General features: G+C 21.6%; 1 protein-coding gene across 2 annotated transcripts in view; it reads right to left on the bottom strand.

Moving 5' to 3' along the window:
- LOC126907865 (E3 SUMO-protein ligase RanBP2-like) overlaps nt 1-12232 on the bottom strand; it is a 35780-nt gene that overhangs the window by 19191 nt on the left and 4357 nt on the right. For both annotated transcript variants that reach the window (XM_050689505.1, XM_050689506.1), the window contains exons 5-9: nt 12012-12151; nt 10227-10359; nt 3821-4105; nt 3635-3755; nt 9-245 (exon numbers count right to left, since the gene is read on the bottom strand). In XM_050689505.1, coding sequence (XP_050545462.1) covers nt 9-245; nt 3635-3755; nt 3821-4105; nt 10227-10359; nt 12012-12151 — 916 coding nt within the window. The remainder of the gene's footprint in view (nt 1-8; nt 246-3634; nt 3756-3820; nt 4106-10226; nt 10360-12011; nt 12152-12232) is intronic.

The following is a 12232-nucleotide window of genomic DNA, read 5'->3' as shown; positions in this document are numbered from 1 at the left end:
AACTTTACCTGTAGCATATAAGAAAGTATTTAAATCTATTTGGCATACTGATTCTATATTAACAGAAGCAAAAGAATTGGCTGTTAAAGGTAAATTTTTAAAACCTTTACTTCTAAAACCTATAGGAAAGACAGTATCTTTATTTAGTCGTAATCCAGTGTTTTTACTGTCGTTTTCCAATAACTGCAATCCATACCAAACTAAATGATGCAATGAACCAGGACGACTCGACTCAAATGATAACACTAAAAATTTGAAATTTTTTTTTTTAATTAAAAAAATGGATTATATTAAATTTTAACTAAAAAGTAACTATTTTTAAAATATAACGACAATAACATACTAAACAATATGATACATTAAAAATATTATTAAATGATTGTTGATCATTGAATATTTTTTAATTATATTTTTTTATTATATTTAGTATAAATAAACTATTTAATAGGAAAAAAAATAATTGAAAAGTATTTAACAATTAAAGACCATTCAATAATATTTTTAAAAATATCATATATTTCAGCTTATGCTTTATTTATTAAAAAAGATTAAAACATAAGTTTTAAAATTAGTAAATAATTTATTTTACTTATAATAAACATAAATATTAGTTAAAATACATAAAAAAATTAAGCTTACTTGAGACCTATTAGAAATAAACCATATAATAACGCTAATTATGATATCCACGCTATCAATTTACAACTTACAATTTTGAAATTAAAAAATTTGTATTCTACAGTAAAAATCAAACAATTTTGATATACTAATCATAATATTTAACCAAAAATTGAGTAACAGGCCATTTTTTGTTTTATGGTAAAAGTACTAAAAATATGTTGAGACCAATACAATTTTTTTTTTTTAAATCTCAAATTTTCACAAAATGCCTATTTTAATGTATATAATAAAGTTAATATGGTTCTCCTTAAAATTTTAATTGCTTTTTTTTGATCCACCTTAATATATATATATTAAAAGCAGGAAAAAAATTTGCATGGGCTAGATAAGGTAAGTTAAAATACAATATTGATCGTGTATTCTGATTGTAAAACTCATTGTATTATGATTTTGTTCTCAAAGTAAGTCTTAAATTAATTTAACATGCGTAAAAAAATACTTTTAGTAGACTTAAAATATTAAATAAATTGTATATTATTGTCGAAAGGCGGTCACCTTGTCCTAATAGGTAGAAATTTATGTTTCGTATTTAATGATATTATCATATTCCTAAAATATAACAAATTTTTTAAAGAAATGTAATACAAAATATTCAATGGATTAAAATTTATAATATGAAAAAAATTTAATAACTTGTTATTAAATGAAAATATTTGACTTTTAGTAAGGCAGAAATGTTTTGTTAATTTCAGAATTTGGTAGTGGTTATTTTACTTTACACATCTTTACATATGTAACATTATAATTACACTATTAATACAGTAGTTAATGCATTATAAGATAACCCTATTTTTCTTATTGTTATTTTTTTATTTCCAATAGTTTATATTATGTAAAAATGAATTATTATACTAAATTGATTGTTATGTTATATTTAAAAATGAGATATAAAAAATGGATTTTCTTTGTAGGTAAGTAAATAGTTAGATATTTATATTATTATTTGTGTATAAATAAAAATTTAATAGTTAAATAGTTAGTAAGAAATTGACTACACGACTAGTCAATTTCTCAGATATCAAATAAATTACACATATTAGGGTAAAATATATATTTTAAATGTATAGATTTTATTTTCATATTTCATAAAATTATAGTAATTTTGCATCATTTTCATAAATAACCTGGGTTAAAAAAAACAAAAAATCATTCCTACCTAACAATCATGTGTTGAGAAAGATGACGGTATTCGATATATAAGAAAACAACTTCTTAATAGCATTCACATGTATTCATACATAGTATTCACTATGTAACTCACATATTTTTTTCATTTGATGACCAAGTGTGCCAAATTCAATTTGGAGTTAAGTTTAAAGTTAAAATATCAAAAACTTTAAGTCTATATTTAAGAAGGCGACTTTGTATCTAAGATAATTTTCAAATGAAATATTTAAAATTAATGACAAATTTCTGTATTGTACATGTTGTGATAAAAGTATTGATAGGTTAACATGTTTAACCAAAATTACAGACTTCTATATCATCAATGAAAACTTATAAAAATTTAATAATATTTATTTATGTTCATCATTTATTCACACGGATATCCCTATTTTTACACTAAATTTTGATTTTAATGAATTTTTTAGAACAATACCGCTGGTTTTTTTCAGATGAGTTACTTAGGAAGCATTAAAATATTTTAGTAAGAGTAATTTCTGAAGAAACTTTAACATTAATCAGAAAAAATATACAGAGTGAGTCCAGGGTTTTTATTGACCATTAGACTAATAAAAACAGCAGATATGTGAGACATGTTATTGTAAGCAAAGTAATGTTATTAGCCAAATCTGTTATTTCTCATAAATTGAAAAAATTAGATAAATGCAAACATAAAACAATTGCTAAACTGTATGATGATTCAATTAATTTAATATAGCCAGAAAGTGTAAAATATGAAAATGTTTATTTATTTTTGTCTGATATTGCACCATATATAAGGAATCCCACCAGGTTTTGCTGGTCATATAATCAGGTGGTGTATAGTTTTTTTTTTTCAAAATTATTACACGTCAAATTTCTAGTCGTCTATGGTTTAAATTGTATAGCAGAAATAATAAGATTAGGGTTACTTTGATATCAGTAGTAACAGTAAAAAAATATTTCTTAAGTCATAGAAAAATGTTTGATGCAACAATCATTTTAACAAGAAGGAGACATGGTAAATTATTACACAATTCATTATTGTGAAAATTTTAACAAAATAAATTTTTTTTATCTAAAATCTTGATATTATTTTAAAAGTTTGAAAGGTAATAAAATATATTGATTCAAAAAATAATTTATTCTTTTTTTTTTTTAGATTTTTATTTTGCAAATTTTTGGTTTTTGCTTCCTATAAACAAATAAATTGGAATCCCAAAAAATTCTTTTGACAGAAAGTTTAAGCATTGTTAAAAAAGCAAGGAACAAATTGGGTACAACAAAAATAAATGTACGAATTTTAAATGAAAAAAAAATTGATTTTTTTTTAACTGTTTTTACAGTTAACACTTGACCAACCAGATAGCATAAAATAATTTTGCAACCAAATAATTATTCTTCTTTTTCATCGCCTGTATCCCAACTACTCGGGATTGGCCACCCTTATCTTAAACTTCCACTTAACACAATCTCCCACATCAGCCCAACCTGACACAACTTCATTAGTCACTCCCTTATAACTGGTAGAGGTGCCGTGGAAGTATTCTTATCACCTATCCACAGGCATAAGAATCAAATCATTAAAATTTTAATTTTTTAAAACTAAGAGAATATGTTGTTTTACATTATTTAAGTAATGAATGAGCAGAAAATTAAACTAATTGTTATTGTTACTATTTTTTCATTAGCTATAGAAAAAAACATTAAAGCATATACTATCTAATTTATTTAAGAATAATCTTTAATAAATAAAAAATTGTATCAATTAAATTATATTTTAAAAGTTATATCTTTACACAATACATACTATGTTTTGGCACTGCATATTGTATTAATTCTGGAATAGAATACACTAATTTTTCTGTTGAATACTGAATAAAAAATGATGAAGATACCACCAAAGATGAACCAATATCAATAAATATCCTCTACAAATAATAAAACTATTACTAAGAGATTAAAGGAGTATAATAGTAAAATAAAAAATGTATACCTTATAAGTATTTATTTTCCACTCATTACCCTCACTGTACAATATTTTGATATTATCAATAAAATGTTCATCTTCATTAGCTATCATTGATCTCAAAACAAAGCCACTTTCAATTATTCTTCTAGTACCTTCTGATTCCCATAGTGAAACATTGGATCTTTGTTGTTCACTAAATTCTTTCTTTGACATATTATCAAATGCTTGTTTGTTAACAGTTGGTGCAAGGGACATTAAAAAGAAAGGTGCAGCCAATCTATTAGTTTTTTGCCATGAAACACTATTATCCTTTATAAATAAAAAAATTAATTAAGCAACATTAACTTCAATTTCCTTATTTATATACTGATTAGTAGTTCTTAAATTTAAAAGTATAATTTATGAATATTTTTTTTAGCAATTAAATATAGTATGAAAAAATATACAATAATTTAATATTGTAATTCTTATGGATAAATAATAAAAAATGAATGATAAAGTAGTATATTTTGTTACTTTTATGACAAACATGTATAAAAATTAAAGGGTTTGATGCAATACTTTATAAAAAATTTTTTTTTACTTATGAATAAATGCATTGGTCTACAAAAAACATTCATAGGAATCAAAAATAAACTTTTTGCACAGTTTTAAATTCTGAATTAGACTTTTTCTATCACTTCTTATTTTGATATTATTACTAATTATTAAAATATAAGTATATACAAATAAAAAAATAATTAAAAAAAAAAAAAAAAAAATTGTTTTTTAAATATTACCGATTTTTATTTTTAATATATTAAAAATACCAGTGCAAAATAACATTTTTAATTAATTTTTTTGGTCTTTTAAAGTTGATATTTTGAATGCTTATGATTAAAAATAAAGTGAATCTGTTACCATAACTTTTAACTCAACTCAAAAGTTTGAAATTTACATCATTAAAAAGAAAATTTTATGAAAATTAAACAAATGATATTGTTAAGATTAATATTCAGTCAGGAAATTTTATAATTACTATTTACTGTGAATTTATCAGAAAAGCTCAATATTTTTTTTGCATATTTATCATAATAGATCACTTAAATAGAAATCATAGTAATCATTTCAAAGTAACTATTGGTTTTTAAAAATATTCTACAATTGAAATATTTAGTTTTTAATTAATTTTAATAATTTACTGTAAATAAAAAAAACAATCAAAATGTTGTTAAAAATGTTTACACATTTGAGCGTTTTATAAAATTTGACTATAATTATAAAAATCCATTGTTAAATTCAGGTAAAACTAAAAATTATTTTTTTTTTAGAAATGATTTATATAGTAACATATCACAAAAAATTTTGAATATTAAAAACTGGTAGTAACGCACACAGATAGTGGTAAAAAATTGATTAATTACAAAGAAAAATTATTTAATTTTGTAGTTGAAAACTATTATCATATCAAACCTAATTCGACGATAAATACTTTAAAAATATTAGAAACGAATGATTTTAATTGTCTGTGTGGAGAAAATTGGTTAAGCAACTTTTTACTTGATAAAGGTGATTTTTGTGAACATTATCTTTAACTAGATAATAATTGTGATCATTTGATGAACAGTTAAAAAAAAGTTGGTCAAGTGAGATTTCAGAAAATAAATGAGAGCCAAAAAAAAAAAAATAATACGGTAGCCAAGACAAAATAAAGTTCGAAATTTTTTTTTTCATATTACAGTATATTACATAAGTATTAATTTAAAATATGTATTAAAATGTCTGTATATCCAGAACACTTTTAAAAGCTAATTTTTATGAAAAAGTTGTCCTTTTGAATCCCCCCTTATAGGCAGGTAAGAAGTCAGATTTATAAAAAAAATATACCAAATGATAGATAAATATCTGATGTATCTATTGAAAAAAAATTGTATTAATCCATACATTTTTTCAACAAATTATGGCAGTCTTAAGAAAAAAAATTTAAGGATTTCCCCAATTTATAGGGAACAAGAGTAATTTTTTCAATTTTTAAAGATAATGTCTTTGACTAGATACAATTTGTAATCTTTTGATGTATCGTTAAAAGAAATTGCTTAGTTGAGAGCTGAGAAAAAAATAATAACTGTCACAAAAATTTATGACATATTATTTTTTAATAATACAATATAAATAGGAACAATATATCTGTTATAACAGATAGATGGAAATACATATGCAATTAAAAAATATTAAAAATATTTTTTAGTTATAAATTAATAATGTTTTTAAGATAGTATTAATTTTAAATATAAGCCAAGTGATCAATTTTTAATTCTGTAACTAAAAAAAGCCAAAAATATTATTTTAAGACAAATTGAATGACTAGTGTTAAAAGAATTTCCTTGTATATTTAAAAGGAAAATACCCTATAATATGTTTGGTTACTTAATTATTTTTAGCTTCATTGCGTAGCTGAAAAGCTATTTTCTCCTACAGACCAATTTTACTCAAAAAAATATCAAAAGATCACAAAACCTATCTAAACGAAGCTATCAGAGCTATGATTTTTAAAAATTCCTCTCAATTCTGGTTATAAAAAGTAATCTCAAGATAAATTACAGTTTTCATTAAAAAATCATTGTTGAAATTAGTTTTTACTTAACATTGAAATAACTAGATGAAGTAATTCAGATCTTAATTTGTTGTCATATTGTTAACCACTACTTCGACAATACTGCAAAATTTTTATTGATAATACTACAAACTTTTGCTAGAGTCAAAACAAATTTTTTTTTTGAAAATCCAATCCATTAACAAAGGTTTTATATGATTTACAAAATTATTATTAAATATTTATTTTTTCAATTTTTTATGTTCTAAAAAGACTTCTTAAAACCTACATTAAATATGAATTTATCAAAAAAAGTTAACTTTCTTAATTTGATTGTTCTGATGTTCTCTACTTAAATATTATTTAAGTTATGAAATTTAAATTTATCATAAACCTTTGGTTATTAAAACATTTTTTTTGGTAAGGACAGTTTCCTTCCTTTTACTTATTAGATGACATTAACAGCTGCAAAAACAGTCCTTAAAAAATGTATAATTAAAACTTAAATCATGAAAAGGGGTTCTAAATAGGGGTATTTAACCTACCTTTATGAGTGTCTATTTGACCTAAAATAAATAATAGAAAAAATAAATATTCCAATAGAACATTATAATATCAAAAAACGATGATTTTTTTAACCAAAATAATAATTTACATTTAACTTTTTTACAAATAGAAGACAATTTGTGGAACACAATTTATATTTTTTAACTTACAATAAGTAACATAAGTTTTTATTTATCATATGTTTGAAGCTTAAGTATTTCTGGAACATTTTAAAAATTTATATTTTAAAGGCTTTACTTTCCATATATATATATATATAATTTTTAACATCCTTTATATACACGAAATGACAAGATTTTAAAAAAATTATGTCAGATAAAGGGAATTTATATCAAGGGTTTAAAAAAAATTTCTATTAATTTGTTCATTTTTTAAAAAAACTATAGCAATTTAAAGCTCAAAGCTTATTTCTAAAATTGAAAATTTGAATATAAAAGTAACATGATTTTTAACTAAACTAGTAATTTGTAAATAGTGAATAAGGTCAGGACAATTTTTTTTAACTTATAAGCTTTAATTTAACATAAGTTTAAAGTTTGTACTATTTCTAGAATATTCTCAAAAGTCACCTTATTTTTTTTTTTTGAAAATAGCTACTTTGAATACCTCTGAAGGCAGAGTAAGGATAAATAATTGACGCATTAATAAAAAAAATATTTGTTTTAATTCAATCATTTTTAAAAAAGTTGTGACAGTTTAGTCCAGTGAGGGATAAGAAAAAGTAGAGATGGAAAAGATAAAATATTTATAACATCTTCTCAGTTTTGCATATAAACTAAATATAAAAATGTTTTGAAAAATTGTTCACAAAAAAGGGACAAGTTTCTTCAATTACTACCCATTAGAATTATTAACTAATCATTTCAACAATAGTGGCAATAATTTTTCATTGAAAAATAGTAATAAGAAAAAAATTCAGTCACGACTTGGAATAGAAAATTCTTAGATTAAAATCACTATTACTATAATTTCCATCATATTGTGTTTAAAGACAGGTTAATTATCTTAATCTTAGAACAATTATAATTTTAATACAAATTGAATTTGAAATCTATCATAAACTATTAGTAGCTAGAACATGTTTTCAAAATGAAGAAATCCCAAAAAGCTAGAATATGCTTATTGGACGTTGAATGTTAATTAGATAAATACACTGATATTTACAAAATCTTTCCTAAAAACATTTGTATTTAAAAATAATTAAATATATTTTATTATTTTTTTTAAGGAGACTGTTGTTTATAACAATAAAGATAATTATTAACACCTTCCATGTCCTCTTTATGTTTTTACTGTTTTGGCTTAAGTATAGGCTCTAAAATTTGAAATAAATAATTGAAGAAGAAAATCCCTCTAACTTTTTTGGTCCTTTAAAGTGAAAGTTTTAATTAAAAAAAAATGACTTTATTACCATAACTTTAGCTCAACTTGCAAATTTGAAATTAATATTATTAAATAGAAAAAAATGAAATTGTTAAGATTAATATGCAATCAGGAAATTTTATAATTATTATTTACAGTAAATGTATCAGAAAAGTTAAATTTTTTTTTACATTTTTTACGTTATGGATCACTTAAATAAAAATCATAAAAATCATTTCCAATTAACTTTTGGCGTTTAAAAATTCTACAATTGAAATATGCAGAACTCAATTAATTTTAATGATTTACTTTAAATAAAAAAACCAATAAAAAAAAATATTTAAAAAGATTTACTCAATTGTGAGTGTATTATAAAATTTGATTATAATTGTAAAAATCCATCGTTAAATTCAGGTGAAACTAAAAATTATTTTTTTTGAAATTTAAGATTTATATAGCAACATGTTACAAAAAAATTTGGAATAATTTAGACTGGTAGTAGCACACACAAATAGAGTTAAAAAAATAAAAAATTACAAAGTAAAATTATTTACTTTTGTAGTTGAATACTTTTATCATATCAAATCTAATTCGACATAAATACTTTAAGAATATTAGATATTAAAGATTTTAATTGTTTATATGGAATAAGCTGGTTAAGCTACTTTTTATTTGAATAAGGAATATTTTTTCGATTTTTTAGAGTAATAACTTAAACTAAATACGAATTATAATCATTTGATGTATCGTTGAAAAAAATATAAATTTCTTCTTACGAGGGGAGATTATAGTGATAGGATCCTTTAAATTTATTGAATTTATTGAATTTAAATGAGATAAATATCAAATGATTTGAAAATTTTATTGTAATTCAAAAAAAAATGCAAAATATAAATTGCCACAGACGAATTTGAACCTCGTACCCTAAGGCAACTGTTCGTTGATTTTGTCGCATGATAAAATTAGTTATTTAAGCTAACTCAAATTTAAAACTTACTTTTTTGACATTAAAAGAGTAAAAAATTTTTAAAAAGTTTAATTTCTTGTGTCTTATGAACTTTATTCTTTGTCATTCAAATTATATAATATTCATGATAGTCAGTGTATTCCCCTAATAAGATATTTTAAAATAAAATAAAATACAAAACCCAGAATTTTAATAAAAAATAGCATATTTTTGAATACGGTAGCCATTTGCGCATAGAATATAGGTCGTCGGGATAAATTTTTTTTTTTCATTTAATAGTACATGACATAAGCTTTAATTTGACATATGTTTCAAGGAAGCAGTATTTCCAGAACATTTTCAAAAATTAAGTTGAAAAAGTTAGTTTTTGTAAAAAAGTTGCTATTTTAAATCCCCTTTGTGAGCAGAATAAGTATTAGATTTTCAAAATAAAAATGATATCAAATGAAAGGGAAATATCTAAGGTTTTAGTATAAAAAAAAATTATGTTGATTTGTTGATTTTTGAAAAAGTTATGGAAGTTTTAAGAAAAAAAAGTGAAAAAAATGCGAAAATTAGCGATTTTTAAATTTGTAATTTTTTTGGATATTTCCCCCCATTTGTGGGGAACGAGGGAATTTTTTTCAATTTTTAAGGGTAATGTCTTCAACTAGATACGATTTGTGATATTTTGACGTATTGTTGAAAGAAATCGGTCCAGTGAGAGCTGAGAAAAAGTGGCAACAGACATAAAAAAAAAAAACACATCATGGTAAAATTAATACCTTCTCAGCTTCGCATCGAAGCTAAAACTGGAATTATATAATAGCAATTTGGTTAATAAACAAAAAAAAATTTTTTTTATCTTAAATAATATTCATATTTGTCCCTAAAAATTCTGAATCTTCTATTTAACAATTTAATTTAAAAAATAATTATTGAATATTTTTGTTATTATATACCCTTAAATAAAAACAACTTACGTTTTTGGCAGTTTTCATTATAAGACAAGCTAGATTAAAATACATCTGATTTGATATATGGTGTATTAAACTTCGATAAAATTCAGTTTGTATAGATGGCATCTGTATAGCTTTATATAAAGCTTGATCTAGCCTGAAGTAGAAAAATACATTTTTTTATAAACAAAATTTAAATAGTAAAAATATAATTTGTGTAAGGGCTATCAGCAGTAAATTTAGTTAAATAAACAACTTCTATCATTGATCAATTTTAGAAATATATCGAAACAGGAACTATGAACTATTTTATTTTTAGTATAGTATATTAATTTATAAATTTTGTAAAATTTCCATAAATTTCTGAAATATTAGACATTTTTATTTAAGAGCTTTTAATTTACTATTTTCTTAAGTTTATCTTTAAATTTTATTAAAAAAATAAGAAAATATGACTCCCTTATTTTTAACATATTTTTCTATTAAATACTAATAAACAAAAAAAAAAAAAATTTAAATGAAGTTAGAATAAAATTTAAGTGGCTGTAAATTTTTGCTAAATATAGAGCTAATTAATAAGTAAGTCTAATTTTGTAAGTAGAATCTATTATAAATAACTTTTTACCATAAACCCATAAAGCTTTATTAGTCAAACATAAGTATTTTATTAATTTTAATAACACATTTCAAGGATTTTTAGTGAGTAAAAGCATAGAATTTTAAACTCTTTAAATTCAGATTTACATTATAGAAAATATTATTATCAATAAACTATTTTCAAATAATCATAAAAATAATTTTATACATTTATGTTACTAAATTTCTATTTTAATCATTTTTAAACTTGCTACTCTAACTTACAATGAATTAAATTCTAATATATTTTTCTCCGTATAAAATGTTTATATCTGCTTACTGAAAATAGCATTTGATTTAATAATGTAAAAATTAACATTAAGATTTATATGTTATTATGAAATTTGTTATCACTTCATTAATTCTTAAATCAATACAAATTTACTAGACGTATATAAAGCCTCATTATCAAAATTAATCATTCAGATTTTTTTATCAGTTTTTTCTAAGTATATGCTAAGTCTTTTGGGTAGAAAATTTTTTTAGGAATTTTACAATCTTTAATAGTTTCTCCTATGCAAGCATTATATCAAAAAGAAAAAACATTAGGGATTAACCAATGTGTTTATTGCTAATTAAAAAGTGTAAAAGCATAAAAATTATACATTTTTACACACACAACTTTTATTTTTAATAGCCACATTCCAAATACTCTATTGCTATTTAGAATACAATAATCAATTTTAAAGATTCTTTTAGTGCAACAACCACCAGATGTTTCTGGTAATTAATATGATGTGATAAAATATTATCTATTATGAAAAATATTAATGATTAGAAATGTGAACAATTTTCACAATATTAAAATTATCTAATTCACTCTATATGTTGAAAATGAGCTATTTTTGACAATATTTAAAAATATATTTTTTTTTCAAGAAAAATTTTTAATGTTAATGAATGTATAAAACTTGTTATTTTTTTAATTAAAGAAATAAAAAAAGAAACATTAAAATTTAGAATAAACATCAATTAATTGGTAGTGATGAATAAATATTTTTTTGGAAAAAGGATGTTGATTAATTTATTGTATTTTAAATAAATATTTAAATTATAAAAATGTGTTATTTTGTTTTGAGTATAAATGAAAATATGCCTCTAAGATTAATATATTTAAGATGATTTAAACAAGTTAAAACTGCATATAAATCTAAGCTGTTATTATATGTATACCTATAAAGATATTTGTAACACTCAGATATTTCATTACACTTATTTTTTAAGTCGGCTATCTTCAATGAAACTAGACGGTCATATATAGGTAATACTGTCAAATAAAATTCCCACTGGACTTGATTAGAATTTTCAAAAGACTTAAAAAATAAAAATAAAATATAATTATTAAAGCTTTTTTATGATTATATCAATAAAAAATAAATTAAAGAATAAGTTTA

Source organism: Daktulosphaira vitifoliae, unplaced genomic scaffold, assembly GCF_025091365.1.
Source record: "Daktulosphaira vitifoliae isolate Bord-2020 unplaced genomic scaffold, ASM2509136v1 Scaffold_5, whole genome shotgun sequence".
Classification (NCBI taxonomy): domain Eukaryota; kingdom Metazoa; phylum Arthropoda; class Insecta; order Hemiptera; family Phylloxeridae; genus Daktulosphaira; species Daktulosphaira vitifoliae.
The sequence above is the reverse complement of the archived record's forward strand: the minus strand, read 5'-3'. Positions and strand labels throughout refer to the sequence as shown.